General features: G+C 36.8%; 1 protein-coding gene across 14 annotated transcripts in view; it reads left to right on the forward strand.

The window, feature by feature from the left end:
* Positions 1-24,970, forward strand: part of LOC135208657 (phosphatase and actin regulator 2-like) — an 862,479-nt gene that overhangs the window by 820,704 nt on the left and 16,805 nt on the right. For 11 of the 14 annotated variants that reach the window (XM_064241064.1, XM_064241063.1, XM_064241074.1 and 8 more), the window contains 3 exons: positions 2,938-2,976; positions 13,563-13,753; positions 17,874-18,030. In XM_064241064.1, coding sequence (XP_064097134.1) covers positions 2,938-2,976; positions 13,563-13,753; positions 17,874-18,030 — 387 coding nt within the window. Of the gene's footprint in view, positions 1-2,133; positions 2,164-2,937; positions 2,977-13,562; positions 13,754-17,873; positions 18,031-24,970 lie in introns of all 14 variants that reach the window. The other 3 variants (XM_064241069.1, XM_064241068.1, XM_064241070.1) reach the window with 3 other exon arrangements.

The following is a 24,970-nucleotide window of genomic DNA, read 5'->3' on the forward strand; positions in this document are numbered from 1 at the left end:
CCCCTTTTTTACATTCACTCTGAATCTTGAAAAAAATTCTCGTTCTTAGATTGTTTACAGTAAATTATAAAATATGAATATAGTACCAAGACATAACATGGTGAACTGTAGCCATCTAAAGCAACTTGTGTTTATACATAAACATATATAGCTGATAAGGCAAGAGTCCTTTTATTGAAAAGATGAAAGTAAACTAAGTAATGTAGGTACTGTTCATTGCTTCTCAGGCATTTTATGAGGAAACACATTATTTAAGGTGTTGGACATATGATTTATGTCTTTAATTCCCTACGTACTTTGTCTTGACTTTATGACGTTTTATTTTTTGAACTTGTTAGATTTGGTTTTGTGTGGTAAAGAGCAAGTCTTGAAATCTAATCCAGTTTTTCAAGAATGTGGTAGCTTTGTTATATGCAGTTTTATTTCACTTCAGTATTGTGGACTTACATTTTACAACTTCAGTTAAGTATTTCCAGATTTAGTTTGATGGTTGGTTTTCTAGGAAGTGTCTTCTTTTAACCCATGTTGTGGGATGTTGCCATCAGTGTACCTCACAGAGTGCACTGTAGGCATTACTAAAGGTTGTTTGCAGCTTCCCATCAGCCTCTACCTATCTCCACTTTTTAGCCTTTTAATATACCTCCGTTCCTGCTATCTTTCTTCCATCTTGCTGTCCAACCACTCCAGCTCTCTCTTTTCACTGTCATAAGCACTGGATCCTCTTTAATTTGTTGATGTTTGTTCTTTCTATGCCATATCCAGTAGCCTACGATGATTTTTTGAGATGCTGTAGATGAAAAAAAGTAGCATCAAACAGCTGAAAATTATAGTATCAGATGGAATTACTGTTCCTGATTGTAACAAAAATGTGAAAATGTAAAGCTTGATATCTTTTTTGTTTTAGCAGAGGAAATGCAGAAAGAAAATATTAAGGTTAATGAATTTTAGATATTTATGGGTTACATTTTCCACTTAAATTTCTTTAATACATGCAGCATAAATTATTGATCTGTCAGTAAAGGAGTAGGTATTCTAGAATATGGAGTACACAGTTATTCACAATAAAAAGAACTAGTTTTTTCTCCTATCATTATTCTTCAGGAAAAAGATCATCATTGCTGGTTTTGTACCAGATAAGCATAGTTTTCTTTCATAAAAAAAATCCTGTAAAGGTATTTTCAAGTCAGGAGGACCTGGTGTTCTTGCAACTCATTGGTCAGGACATTTTTTCTTGTTTTGTTACCTTTGGCTATTGTTATTAAGGAAGATTATTCACAAGTTTATGAACTAAAACTGCTTCCATACCAGGCGACCCCCTCTAGTCAAGTTCGGATCTGTTGGAAAAAGTTAGATTAGTTTAGGTTAGGATGTATCATTGTTGAAGTATATTTTTTATATATATATATATATTTTTGTGAGCTTTGAATACTATTATACGTATTATTATTATTATTATAAAGGATTTGTATACTAGTTTGTTTGCTGGAAATTCGTACTCGTTAGGTTACTGTGATGTTGGGGGAGAGGTGCAAAACACAAAAACAAGTGGTTTGTGAACAAATGAAAAAACAAAAAACTTGAATCATTTGAAACATTAACGAAACTGTCAGAAATTATTTATTAGGGAATTTTACTAATTTTCATTTCATATATTGTGTACAGTACTAGTTTTTAACATTGAAAATATCCTCATGGACTCTGGGGTAATTATTTTAGTGCTAATTAATTTAATACAGAAGTTTATGGTACAGTATTCAAGATGCAAATATCCAGGTGAAGGTAGTATTAATTTTTGTATGGGGGGTTCAGACAACAGTACTAACAATTGTGTGTATTTTTTCTAACCGTCATCCTATTCAGTTTAAATTTTCCTTTGTTTAAGGCATTAAATTGAAATATTAATTAGGAAGTCAAAGATGAAACATACTAAACGCATAGGTTAAAGGTAAGTGACAGAGTCTTAAGAGCTGGTTAGAATTAGGTGTTTGGTAATGTATTGCAAAAAATGATTGAAAAAGGCATAATTTAAATATAATTCTGGAGTCAAAACTATACTTTTATTACAAATGCAAATAGCATTACCTAACACATTTAGAATGGGTTTCATGTACTTTTTCTCTCTTCTCAAATCAGAGCATATGGGATGAGGAGAGTTCGTGGCAGGTACAATTAATTTTCGATTCCCTGAAAATTTATTTTTCTTGTTGGTGTGAAGTAATTTTCAGGTTTTATATGATTTGACACATGGTTGATCTTATGATATTCCTATGGCTGTTGCGACTCCCAGTTGGAAGATTTTTTGTTTGTTTTCTTTTATTGCATTGTAATGCCTAAATATACAAAGCTACTGACAGTTGTGCGGAATATGGATGGTTACTGGCTTGCATAGAGTATAATTACATAGCTTCAGACTTTTTTATACCTAACAAATTTATGGATTTAATAAGACAACATACAAACCCACCAAAAGCAAGGAAATGCATTAACAGTAACTTCATTATATACAATAATACAGGAATGATTGATTAGAACTCTTGAACATTTTTGTAAGAGAGAAAAAGGAAATAATCTTTTGGATTTTTAATTTTTGGTCCAATACTAGAATTAAATAATTAACCTGACTACCCAAATGCCAGTAACCATTCGAGGAGATACTGCAAATCCTAGATCCATCCATCACCTGATATTAATGGATTCAATTTCAGTAGGAGACTTGAGCCTGTCTCATGTATTGAGCTGTCTTCCATTTGTTGGTCTTATCTTTTGTCTTTGGTGCAAAGACAAGAAAGAAAGTATGGGCCAATTGCATCCTCTCATTAAAGTCAGTGAAGAGATTGGAGACTAGCTTAAGTCAGAGATTGGTCTTGAGGCTCATCCTGTGCCTCCATCCTTTGTATCTGTGCCAGTAACCCAACTATCTTCCCTTTCCTTCCCAAGGCGCCTACCGCTTCGACCCAGTGTTAGGATTAGGTTCAGGTAACGCAGCTTTCTGACCAGTGCTTGTTACCACTTACAAATGTGTTGTCAGTCTTGCATGGCCTTTTCGGTTCCCTTAGTACAGTATGTCTTTATGAGTCAAGAATAAATAAACAAATACGCAGTTATGTATTGATGTCATGTTATATTTCTTGTTTTCTTGTATATATAAGCATATATTTTACATAAACTTGTCTCTGCATCAGGGTATGCAGGGAAATGGCTCATATGGATTAAAACTTTACAGCTTCATAGTCATATTGTCTATAGAAACTTGCATGTTAGTACTTTGATTTCATAGCACTTCCAGTCATAGATCCAATATTCAAGGGTTATGCACTTCTTTCTTATTCTTTTATTCATTGCTTGTGACCATTAAGGCATTTTATTCATGTGTTGCTTAAACACATTTATAATCTATGACATTGATTGGGAAATGCTTTAAATGAAAATAAATAGATAATTATCTGATGGCTTCAGTTGCCTTGTGCTTGTTATTATTCAGTCAAACTCATATGTGTTAACAGCATGGTCTTGGATAATTTGAAATTAACATCTTGATTTGGAATCGTTTTCTATGGTATTAAGCCATAATGTGAGATCACTGTTTCTCAATTGTAATAGAAAGGGTTTTGATAGATTGTAATTTTACATGGTTTCTTAATATGAGGCTGAATTTGATAGTTTTATGATTGAGAGTATTAAAAAGGCAGGCAGTCTAGTAATGTCACAGAATTTCATGTAGAAAATGGGTTGCATTCTCTATATCATCAAATAGCAGAATGAAAAATATTGTAAATGTCTTTTCATTCTGCTTTCAACTGAAAAAAGTATTGGCATCTCTTTGTTACCATATGTAAGAGTTAACATCAGGATTTTCCTCAAGGAGTAGGAAAGGGAGAACTGATGAGTGAAAAAAATATTAGGCTACATATCACTGTTATTTACAGTATTACATAAAGTTAGTATTTTGCTTTGAAATTAGCAATAGGTTATACATGTAATATTTTTCATGTGAAATACTAACTAGTATACATAGAAAAAAAAACACCAGCTGGAGATACAGTCTACTCTTGGAAAACTGAATGATTTTCATATGATTCACTATATCACCCAATGCTTTAACATTATGGAAAAAGGTGATATGGTGGGAATAATTATTTTGTGTAAATCAAGTAGTATGTATTTTTAAATGATGCAATTAACCCAGGCTAGAAGTATAGAGCGGCTTGTCAGTAAGCTACTTCCATGAGAGATAAAGGTCTTACCTCTCTGGAATTCAGGCAGGAATGGTTTGTTTATGATTTGTGAAGACCACAAATATGAGCTAAAGTAAATTGAAAGTGTTAGGTGTGAGTAAACTATTTTCTTAGATACTGTGATTTGAAAGAGTTCATGTAATTGGTATTTATCTAGGCCATAGAGTTCATTGTGTGTTAAGTCATGTAAGGGAGCTAAAATGAACCCATATTTATTAAAACAAGAAATAGATATTCTAAGAAAAGCATGTAAATAGTCACTGTCCATAATTATGAGACTTGAAAACTATTGAAAATAACCTTAAATGATTGGAAATCTTTTCGGTGTATGTATAGAATCTTGCTTGATGTTTTAAAAGAGACGTAAAAAGAATTTGAGATTGTAAGAATAAACAAATTTACGTTTAAAAGTAAGAATAAAAATACATATTTTAAAATCCAAATATTCTGCATGATATCTCTGCATGCCTTTTGATGGTGGCATGTTTGCCTGAAAAAGGATGCTATACAGTGTTACTAATTTCAGGAATGTTTTAAAATGTTGAAGAATATCCATTTTACAGTATATTTGACCATTTATGAGATTAGTTCATAGTTGATGTATGCTTTATTGTTTAACTACTCATGTGGTGAATAGTTACTTGAAAAATTTTAGGATAATTATGAACTTGTCCCAAGAGTTGTTTATGTTTGATAATAGCCTTAGGCTATAGAGTAATTGACCTTTAACAGATTCATTAATTTGTCAGCCTGTTTTAATGGGCAAGACGTTACTGTCAGTCTTTTGAAATGTAATTTATATGAAGTGTAAAGAAATTCTTAGTGTTTTATTATATTTGATTTAATCCGTGAAGGAAAGAGAATTATTGTATAGAAAAAAAGCAAAATTTAGAAATGACTTTGCAATAGAAATACATTATACTATTAGAAACTCTCTTAAACTGCATTAGTATGACTTTCATTTATCTGTAAGATTCTGGTCTTTTGAGTTAACATAGGTCTGCATTGGGGCTTAATATACATAAAATTGGTTAAAAAGGAGAACTTTGGACAGTCATTTTATTACCATATGTAACTTCTACTTAAAGCTGCTCCAGGTGGTAAGCACTCTCCTGTTCTAGCAAAATAGGACACTGAATGTCAAAAACTTTATTTGATGGTTTGGCTTTTGTGTTTATTTCTTGATCATTATCCTTTAATTTCAAGTTCTCCCAATACGTATTGAAAATTGCCATAATTCATCCTGAACTGATAGAAGTAAAAACATGAAAATAATCTTTTTGGATTAGGTATTTGTGCCGTACTTTCTCAAGAACAATGTATTTCAAGGTTCCATCTGCTTTCGTGGTTTCTTGGCCCTCTTGAATTTGTCTAGAATTCTTAAACTGTAGGGGACACTGGAGATAGTTTTAAACTTCAGAAAATTTTTTTTAATCTGCAATCTAATCTGTATCATGTGATTCTTCCAACCCTTTAATGATAACCCCAAAAATTAAACAATGACAGGCCAAATTTGTTAAGTAAAGAAAATTTTTGGGAACATAGATTGGATTTTGGTCTGAGTAAGTTCGAGGAATTAAATTAGAATTTGATGGATAAAAATGTATTGTCATAAATTAATTTGTAAAGAATTCTGTTAGGTTGGGTTTCCTTGGTTATTCGACAATACTCCTTCATGGCATATACATATTCACTGTTCATCAGTGTATCTGTCAAGCTTCCTATATTTGCCTCATATGTATAATATTAAAACTTTTAGCTTTAGAAAATATTTGCTGAGTGCTGCATAGATAAAAAAAAACTTACTCTTGTTACCATCATACGAATAACTGGAAGCATTATTAGAGCTGTATGTGCTATATTCTGCCATTAGTCTAGTGAGGAAAGAATTCAGTATTTTTATAAATGTGAATTTATATAATATTAACTTTTGTACATGAACTTCCCTGCCAGATATATACTTAGCTTAGGTCTCTGACGTCACGACAGAAAATTCAAAACTCGCGGCACACGCTACAGGTAGGTCAGGTGATCTACCTTACCCGCCGCTGGGAGGCGGGTGTAAGAACCAGTCCCCCTTTCTTGTCAGATTATTTTCTGTCGCCGGCTGGACAACACCTGTTGTTCAGTCCTTACGATAGTTAAAATTCGTTCTCGTTGCCGACGATTTGGATTTTGGTGAAGTACCCTTTGTTTGTTGGCTTGGCATACGCTTTTTGGACTGTTTTTTTGGATTTTTCTTTTGGATTTCTCTTACATATCTATAATCATGGATGATTCTGAAGTTAAGAAACCTAGTTTATTTAGGGTTTGTTCAGAGAAGGAATGTAAAGTTAGGCTTCCTAAAGCTGCATTAGATCCTCACTCGGTATGTGAGTCGTGTAGAGGGAATGAATGCTCTTTTATTAACCCTTGCAAAGAGTGTGAGAATTTGGATGAGGATGGTTGGAAGGCTCTCTCTTCTTATGTGAGAAAGTTAGAGAAGGATAGGGTGCGCAAGGCTTCTTCAAAGAGTTCTAGTAGATCGAGGGTGAGTGAAGTTGACGCTGAGAATCCTGTAGTAGAAGTAGTTCCTTTTCCAGTTTCAGCCCCTGCGCCCAGCTTTGAACGAAGAATTCGTTTTCGGAAGTTGCTTCTGGAGAGCCTCGATCAGGAGTAAGGAGAGCCTCGCTCGCTCTCGACAAGGTAAGAGTGATGATAGTGCAAGTGATCAGTTGCAGTGCCCCTAGTGCAGTGGAGGGTGCGTCTGACCGGCTCACTAACGCTTCCAGGCCTAGACCTCTTCCAGACTCCCAGACCCAGTGGAGGAGGAAAGTCGAAAGCCGCAGGAAGGTTAGGGAGAACCCCCACCGGTCAGGCGTCCCCTCTGGCAGTTCCTGTTGCTCGTTCCCAGGCTGCCTTGGATCGAACCAAGAAGGAGTTATTGCGCCAGTGCTTCTCTTCATCTTTGTCGCCTTCCTCCTCGTAGATGGAGCGCATCGGAGTCGTCTCGCCCTCTCAAGAGGCCCTGGAAGGATCCTTGCGCCCTTCCTTCCAGCCCCGAATCCTTCGCGGAAGAGCCAGAAGTGGAACCGCAAGAGAACCAAGATTTCGTCTGGTTACGCTTCTCCTGTTCGCTCTCGGACTTCGTCCCCTGTAGAGGAGTTTAAGAGATCTCCTGCGCGTAGTCCTGGCGGTGTCTGCAGGCGCAGATTGCGGCTTTAGCGGAGTCTATTGCCGGGACTTCTCATCGTCGGAATAAGGACGCCTCACTTCCGGTGAGAAGTCTAAGAACGTTCCTTCGGCTAAATCTCCTTTGGCTAGAAAGAGCTTTTTGACCTGTTAGTAGGAGGTCAGAAGTGCAGGCTGGAGCTCGGGATCTTTCTCCGAGTAGGCTCTCCTCTCTTTCCCAGCAAGAGTATTGAGCATGTAAGGCTAAGGGTTAAGGGCCAGGCAGGCTCTCTCCTCAGGATTTCCGCTCCTCTTCAGTTAGGCGTCAAGAGCCCTCGTTCGTCAGGAGCGAAGGAAGAGTTCTTCGCCTGGTGGCCACTCTCCTTTTGACGGACGCTCGGAGCCTAGTAGGCATCAAGAGCCTAGTAGGCGCCAAGAGCCTAGTAGGCGCCAAGAGCCTGGTAGGCGGCAACGGAAGTTTTCTCCTCCGTTAGATCACTCCCGATTGGATAGGCGCTCAGAGCCTTGTAAGAGCCGCGCTTCTGACAGGGATTCATCTGTGGATGTTTTCCTCTCCCCGTGGCAGGCGTCAAGAGCCTGGCAGGCGTATTGAGGATGGCAGGCGCCAAGAGCCTAGCAGGCGCAGAGAGCCTGATAGGCGCTCTCCTTATCCAGACGCTCTTCTGTGGAGTTAGAATCTGTTTCCGACAGACGGGCCTCCACTTGTAGGCGCTCTCCTAGTAGGCGCTCCCCAAGTAGGCGCTCTCCTAGCAGGCGCTCACCAAGTAGGCTCTCTCCGGGGTAGGCGCTCTCAAGTAGGCGCTCTCCTAGTAGGCGCTCTCCAACTAGGCGCTCTCCTATTAGTATGGCTCTCTCCTGGGAGGCGCTCTCAAAGTAAGGCGCTCTCCGCTGGTAGGGCGCTCTCCTGGTGGCGCTCCCCGTGTAAGCGCTCTCCCGGTTGGTTTTTCTTCCAGTAGGGGCGCGCTCGCCTAGTAGGCGCTCGCCTAGTAGGGCGCTCGCCTAGTAGGCGCTCTCCGAACAGGCGCTCTCCAAGGATTTAGCTCTCCTCCGGGCAGTAGCTTCTAGGACGTCATTCTTCGGAAGAATTTGTTGCTGATTCGGAGGAAGAATTTGCCCAAAGGATGCTTCGGTTTCTTCGTATAAGAGACTTACAGACCTCCTCTTGCAAGATTTTGGGGAGTCTCTTTCAGCCGTTGCTCCTCCGTCTCCTCCGTCCTTATTTTCAACGACAATACGGCTAAGAAGTCTTCAGTCGTTAAGATGAAGCCTACAGTGTCTATGAAGAAGGCTATGAAGAACTTTGACGACTGGTTGCTTTCAAAAGAAGAGAAGGGCAAGACAGTTTGTTATTTTTTCTTTTCCCCCGTCCAAGCTGACGGGTAAGATGGGGTTCTGTACGACGATCAGGAGAGCCCTTGGGTCTTACTCTTCCCTCTTCTGCAGACTCGGACTTCTCTTCGTTGGTCGATTCCGCACGTCGCTCGCGCTGAATTCTGCGAAGACGACGTGGGGTATGAGCGAGTTGGATCACCTTCTGAAGGGAATGTTCCGAGTCTTAGAAGTTTTTAACTTTCTTGACTGGACCCTGGGAGTGTTGGCTAAGAGGACTCGAGCAAGACACTCTTTCGCCTGAAGACCTCCACGCAGTTCTGTCTTGCATGGACAAGGCAGTGAGAGACGGTTCCGGGGAAATTGCTTCACTTTTTGGTGCTGGAGTGGTAAAGAAGAGGGCCGTTTTTCTGCTCTTTTCTTACCAAGGCGGTTTCTCACGCACAGAGAGCTTCCTTGCTGTATTCACAGCTTCCCCGCAACTCTTCCCCAAGAAGACTATTAACGATATCTCCAGCTCGTTATCAGCAAAAGCGACGCAGGATATGCTAGCTCGCTCGGCTAGAATTCCGAAACCTTCGTTTCAGCAGAAGACGAAGAAAGAGGCTCAAAGTAGGCAAGAACCCTTTCGAGGAGGACCTTCGTCTCGCTCTTCTTCCTCCAGAGGTTCGAGACCACCTAGAAGAGGAAGGACCTTCTCCCGGTCTATTAGGGCCAAGAAATAGTTCGGGTGTCCTCCAGACAACTGTGGGTGCCAGACTTCTGAACTTTGCAGATGTCTGGGCACGAAAGGGGGCGGACAAACTGGTCCCTCGTGATCATCAAGAGGGGGATACCTCATTCCCTTTATTTCGGAGACCACCCTTGACCACCACTCCAAGGGCACTGGTGGCCAAATACAAAGACCCACTAATGAATCAAGCCCTCGCTCTAGCGGTAGAGCTGATGTTAGAGAAAGAGGCAATAGAGATGGTTCAGGACCCTCTTTCAGCGGGGTTCTACAACCGTCTGTTCCTAGTTCCCAAGAACTCAGGAGGATGGAGACCGGTTCTGGACGTAAGCGCCCTGAATGTCTTTGTGAAGAAGAGGAAGTTCGCTATGGAGACGACGTCATCAGTCTTAGCAGCTCTTCGTCCCGGGACTGGATGGTGTCGCTGGACCTTCAGGACCACTTACTTCCATGTGCCGATCCATCCTTCTTCTCGCAAATATCTCAGATTCATGTTGGGGAGGGAACGTTTTTCAGTTCAGGGTCCCTATGCTTCGGCCTTTCCACGGCCCCCCAAGTATTCACAGGACTGATGAAGAACGTTGCCCAGTGCTTCATCTCGAGGGAGTGAGGATTTCCCTCTACTTGGACGATTGGCTTATCAGGGCCAAATCCAAGGAGAAATGTCTGGAGGACTTACGAGTGACGTTGGATCTAGCAGCTTCTCTGGGTTTGCTAGTGAATTTCGAGAAGTCACAGCTAATCCCCGTCAAGAGCGTATCTATCTGGGGATTCTGATGGCTTCTCAGGTTTTTTCGGGCGTATCCGTCCCAGAGAGGATAACCCGACCCGGTTTTGTTTGGAGAAGGTAGCAATCTTTCTAGAGAAAGATGTATGCGACAGCCGAGGGAGTGGTATGAGTCTGTTGGGGACACTCCCTCGCTGGAGCAATTCGTTTCTCTAGGAAGGTTGCACCTCAGACCCCTACAGTTCTTCCTGACGAGGAACGTGGGATCGGAAATATCAAGGTCTGACTTTGCGTTCAAGATTTCGCAAGAGATAAAGGAGGATCTACGTTGGTGGCTAGACCCTCTATTGTTCAAGGAAGGCCTTTCCTTGCAGGTTCGGAACCCCAACCTAGTGTTGTATGCAGACGCTTCGGACAAAGGTTGGGGAGCTATACTCTCGGGTCGAGAGAAGTGTCAGGCACCTGGATGGGGGATCAGGTGTCCTGGCACATCAACAAAAGAAGAGCTAACAGCGATTTGGTTAGCTCTCAAGACCTTCGAACCCTCGTAAAAGGGAAATATGTTCAGATCAACTCCGACAACACTACAGCCCTGGCTTACATTCAGAAACAGGGGGGGACTCACTCTTTCTCCCTGTACGAGACAGCGAGATCGCTCCTCTTGTGGTCAGAGGAAAGGAACATAAGGCTTCTCACCAGGTTGCGTACAGGGAGAAGAAAGAATGTCAGAGCGGATCTGCTAAGCAGAAGGAATCAAGTCCTTCCCTCAGAGTGGACTCTGCACGCGGACGTATGCCAGGAGCTGTGGAGGACGTGGGGCAGGCCCCATCTCGATCTATTTGCGACCTCCAGGAATGCGCGGATAGATCTATACTGCTCCCCTATTGCAGACCCAAGAGCAGTGGCAATCAGATGCATTCCTGATGGATTGGAGGAATCTGGATCTTTACGCGTTCCCGCCTTTCAAGATTATAGGGGGGAAACGTTAAGGAAATTCGCAGCGTCAGAGGGAACAAGGATGACGTTGATAGCTCCGTTCTGGCCCGCCCACGACTGGTTCACAGAGGTACTGGAATGGCTGGTGGGATGTCCCAAAGATCCCTACCTCTAAGAGTCGATCTGCTCAACAGCCCCACTTCGACAGTTCACAAAAATCTCCCCGCTCTCAGTCTGACTGGATTCAGACTATCAAGAGTCTCGTCAGAGCTAAGGGCTTTTTTTTCGGCAAAGTCTGCAAGGGCTATTGCCAATGCACGTAGACCTTCCACATCTAGAGTCTACCAGTCGAAGTGGGATGTTTTTCGACGCTGGTGCAGGACTCATAAAGTTTCCTCCTCCTCATACCTCTTGGTGACTCAGATTGCAGATTTCCTTATCTTCCTGAGGGAAAAATGCGGGTTGGTTGTCTCCACCATCAGGGATACAGGAGCATGCTTTCCTCAGTTTTTCGTCATAGAGGATTAAACATATCTGAGGACAAGGACCTCCATGATTTAATTTAATCAGATCGTTTGAAACGGTTAAAAGAACCTCCTCCTTAGTGCCTAGCTGGAATCTTGATGTCGTGCTGCTCTTCCTGAGGTCCCTCAAGGTTCGAACCTCCCCATGCTGCTTCGTTCAGAGACCTTTCGATGAAGACTCTTTTTCTCTGTGCGTTAGCGTCAGCGAAGAGGGTCAGCGAGCTGCAGGCTCTAGAAGGTGAGGTAGGTTTCCAAGGAGGCTCCGCGGTTTGCTCTTTTCTTCCGGCTTTCCTAGCCAAGAATGAAAACCCTTCTTCGCCGTGGCCCAGGAGCTTCGAAATCAAAAGCTTATCCTCCTTAGTCGGGACAGAAGAGGAGAGATCTCTTTGCCCGGTGAGAAGCCTGAAATATTATCTTCAGAGGAAGAAAAGACTTGCCGCTAATGAGAGCAATCTCTGGTGCTCTGTAAGGGACCCCAGTAGGCCCTTATCTAAAATGCACTCTCATTCTTTATCAGAATATTATTAGAGAAGCACACACTTCTTGCAATCAGCAACAGTTTAACCTTCTGAAAGTCAAGGCGGACGAAGTACGGGCCATCGCTACGTCTTTTGGCTTTCAAGAAGAATTTGTCATTACAAAACCTTATGAAGGCCACTTTTTGGAGGTGTGAATCAGTCTTCTCTAATCACTACCTAAGGGACGTATCGATTACGTATGATAAGTGTTTTGGGCTAGGCCCTTACGTATCGGCGGATTCAGTGCTGGGGCAGGGAGCTGAAACACATCCTTTTTAATCCTTTTTCCCTGTTAGTTTTAAGTTTGAGTTTTTTGGTTGTACGAAGGAGGTTGCAGGAGGCAGCTCCTTCTTTCGTATACTAATGTTAGTATTTGGTTAGGTGATCGGTTGTGCTTGAGGCTCCTTGCAATTGGTAGTGATAGCTCTGGCATGTAAGCGGGTTGATCCCCATTGACCAGATCCTGCTTGGATTCTGCCAAGTAAGTGGACTCAGTTCCCATTGGTAGACCCAAAGAGTTCTTCAGCCATAGGTCACGCCCTCGCTGAGACTCTTTAGCAACGCAGACTAATAGACAGTAACTATCAAGTCTTCTGCCTAAATCAGGTAAGAACCAGAGGTTTATATTATGTATTCCTTTAACATGTGTTGTCCCCACTTTCTAAGTAAGTATGTGTCTCTTTCCTTCCACCAAGGGTGTCAATCAGCTAAGTATATATCTGGCAGGGAAGTTCATGTACAAAAATGATATTGTTAGTATACAATAAAGTTTTGTACATACTTACCTGGCAGATATATACGATTGATGGCCCGCCCAGCCTCCCCTCAGGAGACAGGTGGAAGAAAATAACCTGACAAGAAAGGGGGACTGGTTCTTACACCCGCCTCCCAGCGGCGGGTAAGGTAGATCACCTGACCTACCTGTAGCGTGTGCCGCGAGTTTTGAATTTTCTGTCGTGACGTCAGAGACCTAAGCTAAGTATATATCTGCCAGGTAAGTATGTACAAAACTTTATTGTATACTAACAATATCATTTTATTAAACTTTTCCCATACATGAATGAAATGAGCTGTATGGTAAAATTGTATGCCCATAAAATGTACTTTTGTAAAAGAATGTTTCTTAAATACTTGAATGCTCTTTCTTATTTTGTGTTAATGTGTTTTTTATTATAAGTGTTTGAAATGTGTAGTTATGGCAGGTAATTGCCTTGTACTCATTGTAATAGTTATATGATCAAGTTGGTAATAATTATTTATGATTTAGGAAAAACTAAAGTTATACAATTTTAAAACCGTTTTAAATAAAACAAATTACCTGATGTAATATAACTGTATATGTCCTATTCTTTAAGAGAATTTTAGTAACACTTACCTTTCGTTCGTCTGCAGTACGAAACCCATCCGGTTTTCCTATAGTAGAGGAGATGGAGATAAATCCTCTGGGGAAAATAAAGAAAACAGTGTACCATTTACGTACCTTCCTCCAAACACTGTTCTACCAAACTCTCTACAAGAGTCCCGTGTAGATGACGATGATGAGGATGGTCCCATCTTGTACCGAGATGATGGTGAGGATGATGGTAAGTAACATTAATATTTTATTTATTTTTTTATTAACGCCCTAGATTCTCATTTAATATCAATTGAACATATATTTTTTGCGTATGTATGTATGGTTGGTTGGTTTTTATATGTCATAGTAATTAACTATGTATAATAGCTCTAGTTATAGTGAGAGAGAAATTAAGTATTACTTTATATTTCAATTTATATAATTAGACATGAATATGCTGTTCTTTTGAATATGTTTTCAGTACAAACCCATTGTTTGCATTTGTGGTTTTCAGAAATTTTATACACTTCATTGTTTGTTTAGAAGAATGTTATTTTCTTGATTTTAGATGGATAATGGTTAGGGTCAAGGCAGTAAGTACTTTGTCTCCTTGGTTGCAACTCTGAAAGCCCAGCAAATGATCTTAAATAAAACCAATAGGAGCTGCTATCTTTTGGTGCCATGTAAATGAATAAGTGCAATTTAGAAATGGGCTCCCAGTCCCAGCCATAAATGGTTGTTAGGAATCTCCAAGTTTATAAATAGTAAGGATAAATTAAAATTGTGATATTGGAATATAAGAACCTGAAATCTAATTGGATAGATAGAACAGGCAAAATATACATAAGAGAAATGGATTGGACATCTTGGCTATTTGTGAATCACTGTCCAAAGGAATTTATTTAGGAAGAGTAGATGACATTGGTAGAGGAGAAGTAGGTATCAGTGACCTATAACAGGGAAGACAGTTTCTTGTAGCTTTTGTGAAGATTATGAAAGTGGGATATTATAAGTGACAGGTTTGTGAGACTATATAGAAGCAAATTTGCCTAATTTTTCCTTGAATTGTGGCAGTCATAAGAAAAATTGCAGTAATTTACTAATGAGTTGTGTGACATATGATTCATTGATTAACTTGATAAAATTCTCTTAGGTAGGCATGAGGATGAATTTTAGTCCTTAGAACTGATTGTCATAATGGAACCTTGTACCAGAGTTTTTGGTCATCTTATAAGAAATATTATAACTTGCTATTGTATCTGATTGAGGAAATCATATGTGAAAAGCTTTAGTACTTGGCATTTGTATTTACGGTAACCACCTCCCATATTAACATGCTTTTTATGAACAGGATAAATGGTACTTTTGTTGTATGACAGAGAAACACACCTAAGTGCCCCTTAATATTCAAAGAACTATTGTCTTTGATTAATTTCATTCTAAGTACTACAGATTTTTTTTTCAAGTTCCATAATTAAGGAATGTGAAATTATAGTTTGAGTCATCGTTATAATCTATATGAGTTGTTGTGTTTAGTTTACATCACCACATTGAGACGTTAGTTTTGTTTTGCATACCGTATTTACTACTGTTTTTGGTGATTCAAGTTAATTTTGAAACAAAAGTTGTGTTGCACTGGGTCAGAGTGCATAGCATGAAAACCTCCCGTCTTGCTTACCCTCCTTTTTGTGATTTGTACTTTAAATGTAAATATTTGCATATATCTGGGAGGTTTCTTCTTGAAATAATAATTATTCTGCCATGTACAAGTTACTTGAAGCCTAATGTCTATATAATTATAATTGTTTTATCAATACTCTTCCCCCCCTCCCCCTTTTGGAGAATTTACTGTGACTTCTTATAAACACCCTTTCAGTTTTGTCACAGGGAAAGAAATATATTTTGACTATAATTCCCTGAAAGTCAGTGTAACGTTCACTTCAAGAATGTTGTATATGTTTGTACTGTATTACAAAGAAGACATACTGTTTATTGTTTTATGTGAATACTCTAGGACAGTACATTCACAGATATTCTACTGAAAATACTTCTATACAGAGATATTATAAGAAAATTGTGAAGTTACAAAGTATTCAGCTCCCTGTAGCAGTAATATGTACATTTTATCTTTTAGATCACTTATTCCATGTATGGTCAGTCCACTAGTACAGTTTTAAATATACCTTGGGGTATGCTTTTTCTGCTCAGAAGATAATACTTTTTCCTTAGATACATATGGTTGAAATAATTATCAGAAATTCAAGAAATGTGATAGTATGTATTTTGCTCGGTTTGTTAGGGAACTGGTGATGGCATAATAATTTTTTTATACAATAACATATACTGCAATATTCTCTTCACTGTCAGTTATTTTAAGATGTGTTACCATAATTAAGATGCTAAGGATTTCATTGGAAAGGTTTCTAGTCTAGTGTAAATATTTTCTATGTTTGCAAATTATACATAATCTTGTCCAATAAACAGATAGATCTGACTAGATGTGTAAGCAATTTAACATTTTCAGACTTCTTACTCATAGTGGTATCATCAGAGCTGCGTTTTTTCAAAAAAGTTAATGTAGTACTTTTAAAAAGACCCATATGCTGTTTGATTAGTTTGAATGTCCAGGATTTTTTATTTTATTTTAATAACTGTAGGAATTATTTCCATGTCCCCTTAAATTTTCCCAAGATAGTAAACCCCATATACGTACACTTTTTATGTAAGAGCAGATGTTGCGCATAATATTTTTTTAATTGATCTATGAACATTAGGTTTTCAGTGAAAAATATAGCATTCCCCCATACATATACAAAATCAGTGTACATGAATTTAGTTGTATGCGAACAAAATGAAAATGTAGCTAAAGAAGTGGCAATCTTTGATTTCAAGTTTAGTATACATGTATGCTGCCACATTGGATATACTTTTCTTCTAAGCTTGTTACTTTGCACAGCATGAACTGATAAGTGTACTGACCAGCCTTTTAATTGTTAATTATGTCCTTTTTATGAACTTTTAAAAAACTTCTTATTGGCTTAGACATTCTCAGTGTAATCTAGCTTCAAAAGTAATTTCATAAACAGAAATGAGACATTTACTACATGCTTTTATAGTTTAGAGACATAGTAGAAGCTGAGAGCCACTGAGAGTGTTGCATTTGTAAGAATCTATCACATCTAGCAATCTAGGTTTAACCATGTAGTGTTATTGTTATCTTTGTGTGAGACATTAAATTTATTTGTTTGTTCCCATGTATTCCTACACTCATGACTTTGGTGGATTCACCTTCACATCTGGATTTATTATGGCAAGTATTTTTAAGGTCAAGTGTTTCCTATGTTTGTGTGTTGAATGTTGTATGTCGTAAGAAATATTTATTGACACTGTATCAAGTTTCCTGTAACTGTAATGACACTGTACCTGTTGCTAACTATTCATTATATTTTGAAGATTAAATACAACTGAATATTGCTCCTGAAGAACATAAAAGTTTGTTGATTAATGTTTAGTAGTAGGTTGACTTTTTTTGTGATCTATGTACTGTACAGTTTTATTTGATATTTTGAAAACTTTAGCTATTTAAGAAGGCCATTTAAATTAGCAAAAACTTATTGGGATCTGTAGTGTCCAAAAACTACATTGAAAGAAAGAAAACAAGACATGAAATTCAAAGGCCTAGGCCAAAGAACATGGAAGGGGAAGTTTAAGTAGCATTTAGTGAGAACTTTCTACTGTTAAGAGAGATATCTGTGCAGTAGTTTTAGAACTTTCAAAAGTGTAAAATTAAGTTGTTGCTTACATAATACGAATTTCAAAATTGCTGATGATGTAAAAGGTTCATTTTCAATATACATGACAATAAGACTATATTTTGACACGTGTTCATGGTTTAAGAATTCATGAGAGGCTACCTCTTTCCATAATATTATACAGTGTTGCTAGGAGACTAGATGTAATTCATTCCTAGTACTTTATTAATGTAATTTGCTGGCGTTCAGTATGATAGATGGTCACAAAGCAAAACCACAGAAGACAATAGTAATGTAATTGTGGTGTATTGCTTATTTTTAAAATTATATTAAAATGATAAGCCTGAAAATTCAGGCTGAAAGAGCGCTGGTCAAAAAAGAAGTAATAACATTTATACGGAGAAGATCTGGCATAAACTTAATTTGTGATTGTAGGATAAACTTTCTATTCTCAGACATTTTACAAAGCCTCAGAACTTTTATTAGATCTTAAATTATTAGATCTTAAAGCTTTCCAATTAGTGCCAGATGTTTTAGTAAGAGGAATACTCATTCATGCTTTACAGTTGGAAATGGTGAACCAGGTGTACTCATTCTTGTCCTCTTTTATTGCAGATCGTCTAGCCACCAAAGTTGCAAGAAGAGACAGCTTAGCTCAAAAACTAGCATGCCGACCTAATAAGCAAGACCTTATAGACAGGAACATTATACCAATTCAGTCAGAAAATGATAGAAAAGAATTTAGAGAAGCAATTGGGGCCAAACTGACTAGGTAAGTCAAAAATTCTGCTGTATTATTGATAAAGGTATATTTTTAGGATTGTACATTTATAATCCCACAAAAAGAGGTGTGTAGTGTTTTTGTCCTTGACATCACCACTTCATTTAATGCAAGATGTAACCTTCTAATGTATTTTATAAGATATTTTAATTAGGGTGAACCTCTACAACTAGCAGTACTAACTTGAAGCTAGAGGGTAACAGCAATATTAGAAGAATAACAGTATTTTGACTGATGTGAAACAACACCTATGGGATGTAACTCTTGCATTACTGCATTACTACAGAGGTAGTTTCTCTTTTTAACAAGTATTAACCCTTAAATGCCTATTGGACGTATTTTACGTCGAGATACTAAATTGTCTTTTGAGTGCCGACCGGACGTAATTTACGTCGACATACAAAAGTTTTTTCAAAAATTTGCTGAAAAATACTTAGAGGCCTACCAGCCGAAAACTTTTGAATCACGCGTCTTGGGGGATGCTGTGAGTTCACGGATCAAGATTTTTTTTTGGTTACAATCGTTACGCAGGCGCGCAAGTGCGAATTTCTTTCTTATCGCACTACAAAGTATCAGTGACACATCTCGGAAATTATTTTGTCACTTTGACATAATTTTTGCACCATTTTAAATTAGCCGTTACATGGAGTATTATATATGAAAATGTGCGCATTTTCATGTAGAATACAACAAAAAAATACTCATGATTGTAGCTTTTATCAGTTTTGAAATATATTCATATAAATAACGATAAGTGCCAAAATTTCAACCTTCGGTCAACTTTGACTCTACCGAAATGGTCGAAAAATGCAATTGGAAGCTAAAACTCTTATATTTTAGTAATATTCAATCATTTACCTTCATTTTGCAACAAATTGGAAGTCTCTAGCACAATATTTCGATTTATGGTGAATTTATGAAAAAAACATTTTCCTTACGTCAGCGTGGTAACTCTTCCGAAAAAATCATATGTGCGATTGTCGTAATGTTTGCACCATTTTAAATTAGCCGTTACATAAAGTTTTATATATAGAAATGTGCGCAATTTCATGCACAATACAACTAAAAACAACCCATGGTTGTAGCTTTTATCAATTTTGAAATATTTTTATATAAATAATGATAAGTGCCAAAATTTCAACCTTCGGTCAACTTTGACTCTACCGAAATGGTCGAAAAACGCTATTGTAAGCTAAAACTCTTATATTCTAGTAATATTCAATCATTTATCTTCATTTTGCAACAAATTGGAAGTCTCCAGCACAATATTTCGATTTATGGTGAATTTATAAAAAAAAAAAAACATTTTCCTTACGTCCGCGCGGTAACTCTTCGTAAAAAATCATACGTGCGATTGTCGTAATGTTTACACCATTTCAAATTAGCAGTTACATAAAGTTTTATACTATATGAAAATGTGCGCAATTTTATGTAGAATACAACAAAAAATAATTGAAGGTTGTAGCTTTTCTCATTTTCGAAATATTTGCATATAGATCACGATAAATAGAAAAAAAACCACGTTCGGTCAACTTTGACTACTGAAATGGTCGAAAAATGCAATTGTAAGCTAAAACTCTTACAGTCTAGTAATATTCAGTCATTTATCTTCATTTTGAAACAAATTCGAAGTCTCTAGCACAATATTTAGATTTATGGTGAATTTAAAAAAAGTTAAAAAACTTTCCTTCCCTCCACTCGAGGATTCTCCGCCGCAAATCTCTGAAATGTGTACGTCGCATTCTCGGAATATTTGCTCCATTTCATATTAGGCGTTTCATAGAGTTTTATATATGAAAATGTGCGCAATTCATGTAGAATACAACAAAAAATAATTGAAGGATGTAGCTTTTCTCATTTTTGAAATATTTGCTTATAAAAAAATATATATAAAAAAATTCGACATTCGGTCAACTTTAACTCGTCCAAAATGGTCGAAAACTGCAATTGTAAGCTAAAGCTCTTACAGTATAGTAATATTCAATTGATTGTCTTCATTTTGAAACAAATTGGAAGTCTAGAAAAATATTTAGATTTATGGTGAATTTTTGAAAAAAAACATTTTTTTACATCTGCGCATTACGAATTCATGCATCATTTTGTGATAATATTTTCTCTGTGTTGCTTTGATCGTTTTACAATGTGTTATATACCAAAATGATTGCAATTTAGTGTACAATACAACGAAAACAAAATTAACTCTTTAGCTTTAACCGTTTTGCTCACAGCGCAATTTGAATACAATTATATATGAAATTTTGTTTTTGCGCTATCATATATCTCATTATTTATATATGATAATGATATTTTTTTTTTATTTCTGATGGTTGCATACTAAACTTCAGGCAATGACAAAAAAAGGAGCCAAAAATGAACTCTTAATCTTAAAAACTAAGCGCGCTGTGATTTTTTGAAAAAAAAAATAATTTTCCGCTTCGGCGCTCACTCCGAGACCCCCTAGGCATACGGGAGACGATTTTTATTATACCCCTTAGGCATTTAAGGGTTAATATACAATACATCAATTTACTGATTCTTACATTACAAACTCTCTATCACATAAGTCCTGAATTGCTAAAGATAACAGCTAACAAGACAATCCAAGGTAGCACTCAACATACTCCATTGTTAACCATTTGCCACCATTTCTCATTAGAGCCTGTTGAACTGAGACATAAAAGTATCTGTCCCTCCAGCTGTAGAACTTTCTTTTTGGATGATGAATGAAGGTTTGAACATTTACCCATTCATCATATTCTTAAATAATATTTAGGTGCCAGAACATCATAGTAGTAGATATTTACGAACTTATTAGACAAGGTGGTCCACACTATGAGACACAAACAAATTGGTCCAAATATCCCTCTGGTGTGGGATTTGATGCAGTATGTTAAATGAGAGAACTAGTATAGTGCCTGTTTTGTTTAGTTGCAAACTTTTCTGCTTTAGAAATAATCAAAGATTTGTAGCTTTCAGTGATCTAAAAGTGCTTAAAAGCAGTTAAAATTGTCCAAAAAGTTATCTTTATTCAGCAGCTCAGATAATCCAATAAGTTTGATGAAGCCTCAGAGATAAGGAACTATGCTGGATTCATGCTCATGGAGGAACTGTTAGAATTGATGACCCAGATAAAGCAGCCAAGTGTACAGCAAATATGAAGGTCCATTGTGTACCGTACACAGTATTATATTACAACATTTTTGTTTCCTTTTAGAGAGAAAGGGAGGCTGTGACTAATACATTATTGTTGCTGCAGGCTTACACCAAATTTCAGATATGCACGAATACATGTACATTTTTTTATTTGTACACATATTACAGTTTTAGTTTCTTTACTAGATTTTTGCTCCTTTACCATAATCACTCTTTAAATGTTCAGTATTTCATAGTTCTGAGCCTGCCTCACAATTAGGTAATGCACATATTGTGAACTCTGATATTAAGGGAGTGGTCTGTACTGTAAGATTCATAAGTTCTAGTTTTTTGAGAAAACCAAATTACTGTATATAGCAACATCCTGTTTACAGCTTAATTGTGTCGACCCAGTAGGGTATCCAGATTCAACCTAAACTTCCTCCAATGTTAACCTTTCATTTAGGAATATGTAAATACTGTTGGTGAGATGTATAAGAGTCTTAGAAATGTTACAGTGGGCTCATTACTTATTAATGAAATCAGTCATACATGTATCTTAGATCATTTAGGAATACGTAAATCCTGTAGGTGAGGTGTATAAGTCCTAGAAATGTTAAGAAATTCGCAATCTCGTGAAGAACAATCTGTGTCATAAATATCCACAATCATATATTGAAGTATATTACTATGTAAAACAAATAGACTTTCAAACACCTGAATGGTGTTCCTCATCAGTGTTGACGTTAAACACCGTTCAGGTGTTTGAAAGTCTGTTTATTTTACATAGTAATATACATTAATATATGATTGTGGATTGTTATGACACAGTCTTAGAAATGTTACTGTGGTCTCATTAAAGTCAATAATGAAATCAGTGATACATGAACAAAATTTCTAACTCAGGAGATAGAAAATTGAAATATTTCTTATTCCATAAATTTTTTTTTAGACTGCTGTGCACAGAATGTTTTGAATATGTAAATATCCATGATTGCTTGAGTGTCATACAAAACGTATGGTATGTAGAGAAAATTGAGGCCAAGAAGCTTTTGAAAATTCCTTCAGGAACAAAACAAAATGCAACAAATGCAATAACAGGAGTTTAAGAGGTTTTTAATACCTTATCTGTCAACATAGTTCACATTGATAATGTAATTTATTGACTGAATACACATTGACTTTAACAAGAACAAGTAATATGTTTATCGAATCCATGTAAACATTCCTGTAACTTGACCTTAATTTAATTAGAACTCATTATTTTAAAGTTTTCATTGAAAAGTAAGAATCAATAGAAACAATTTGTTGAACAGAATTCACTTTTGAGTGAATAAAGTAAATAAAGTCAAACATTACAGTACTGCTATAGTATAAATGCTTCAGTGTTTATATAACAAGTATTTACCAATGAATCTACTATATAAGAAATTATTTTCATGCTGTTTAATTCTTCATATGTGAGTAATACTCTACAGATAAGTGGTGTGTGGCGTTGTAGTTTTTGAGCTGGCGAGCTGCCATGATTATATATGCATTCATTAGGGGAAAGGGTTAGGAGAAGTAGTAGGTGTGCCAACAGTCTTGGTGCTATTTTCATACGCAGCAAGGATGTTATGGCATGGGCATGCATTAACTAGAAGTATCTGTCATTGGTAGCCGTATGAAACTATTTTTCACATGCCATTACACTTTTTAATATTATGGTACCTTGTTTATCAACTTTGGATTGCTGTAGTTCTAAACATGCTGACATTTTATTACTCTTTATCTCTGTTGCATAACTGCTCAAGACTAAATTTCTGTAATGAATGCTGCATCTTATTATGGCAGCATCTTGGAAGGTTTCCTTGCTTGTAGTATTTGTCATTTCCTCCTCAATTTTCCTCAAGGCTTAGCTCCTAAGTCACACTGGTCCCTGTTTAGAAACGAAGTACTATGATGTCAAACAGGACTCAGTGACCACATGATAAAACATTTGGAAAAGAAATGGATAATATTATAAAAAAATGAAAGAATAAGCTAATTACTTAGTGTATTACATACTGAGTGAAAGCCTTGAAAGTGAAATATTTAATAATAAAAATTTAGCTAGCCTAAATAATTTTTAGAAAAATATTTTATTGCCGCCAAGACTTTTATTCAATATATGTAATATGCTAAGTAATTAGCTTATTCTTTGTTTTTGTGTTACAGTATTTTCCAAATGTTTTCCAAACATCTTATCATGTAGTCATTGGGTCCTGTTTGAGCTAATACTTTGTTTCTAGAGGGACCAGTATGACTTAGGCTAGCTAAGGAAAATTAAGAAGGAAATGACTTACCACCAGCAATCAAACCTTTCTAGATGCTGTCATAATGAGATACAGTATTCGTTACAGAAATATTTAGTTTTCTAGTTGTTTTTTTACTGTGTAGGGATACATATGCTGGAGATCAAACCATTGATAATCAGGAATGCAGTAGTGTAATAAACAAATTAAATAACCTCTCAAACCTCATCGTATATCTTAAGTGTTCTGATCTACTAAGGCAAAAAATAAAATGGATAAGACATTTGTGCTTTTACCAGTCTCCAGTTTCTCATATGTATTTGGCTGCAATTTTATATAATTTTAAATAACTAGATTTAGTTGCTCTTTGATTCCCAAATGCCAGGTTATAAGGGACACTAAAATCTGTCCCTCATCATTCAGGAACCAACCCAAGAGTGCTACTGTTGTTTCCAGTGGGCTTAAAAAATTGTATTGTATTATACATTTTTACCATCTTAGTGGACAGGAAATTGTGTAACATCGAATTGATGTACTTTTCTAGAGCAGAGAAGTTTTCCACATATCAGTTTTTATAGGTTCTCTAGTACTCTAATGAGACCACTAAACTGTTTTTTTTAAGCTGATCTTATTTCTCCTGACCCAGTTTCAAAGCTTGATGGGAAGTAAGAAATTCTTATAATTTAATTTTTTTTTTTTATTAAGGATTTAAATAGGATTTTTTTTAGAATTACTTGACTAAAATCTAAGACTCCCTTCAGTGCCCATATTTTATAGCTCCCTTGGTTTCCTTACAATTAGGAACATATTTTACACTTAAAAAAACTGAGATAACAGAAAATTTAATTATTAATGATGTCAGTTTATTTAGGAAGTTGACTTTCTTTGTGAAAGTTTACTTGAAACTTGGAGAATAACCGGAGATAAAGAGACAAATTTAGTTTTTGTAAGTTTTATCAGTCATTCTTTGAAAAAAATATGAATAAGATTTTTTTTTATCAGTTGATAGAATATGTAGGCGGTACAAAACTGCAGCATTGACTCAAGGTACCAGTTTTTTTATTGTTGTATTTTCATTTACTCGTGAATACCTTATACTATATTAAATTTTTTTGTATATAAGTACCAATTATTTATTGTTAATTTTCATGTACTCAGGAATACCTTATACTTACGTATTATATCTTTTTTATATATTTTAGAAATGTATGTATCAAACAGGTAATATCTACTTAAGACTGCATAGCATTGACAGAATTTTAAGGGATTCTAGAAAAGGCTGGTGTAAGTGCCAAGACTATCTTGACGATTCAGTTTATTTTTAGTTTTGAGGTGGAGGCGCAGAGAGCATTTCCTTTTTTTTTTTTTTTTTCTTTAAAGAATATTAGGAATTATATAAATCTCTGAAATTTAGTAATTTTATACATCAATGCATTTTCAGTTTTTAGGTTTTGACAGGTTTTTCTACTTAGTTTTACATAGTTACTTTTTTTACCACTTATTTTTCAAGTTGAAACTTAAATAAG

The sequence above is a fragment of the Macrobrachium nipponense genome, chromosome 35 (genome assembly GCF_015104395.2).
Source record: "Macrobrachium nipponense isolate FS-2020 chromosome 35, ASM1510439v2, whole genome shotgun sequence".
Classification (NCBI taxonomy): Eukaryota; Metazoa; Arthropoda; class Malacostraca; order Decapoda; family Palaemonidae; genus Macrobrachium; species Macrobrachium nipponense.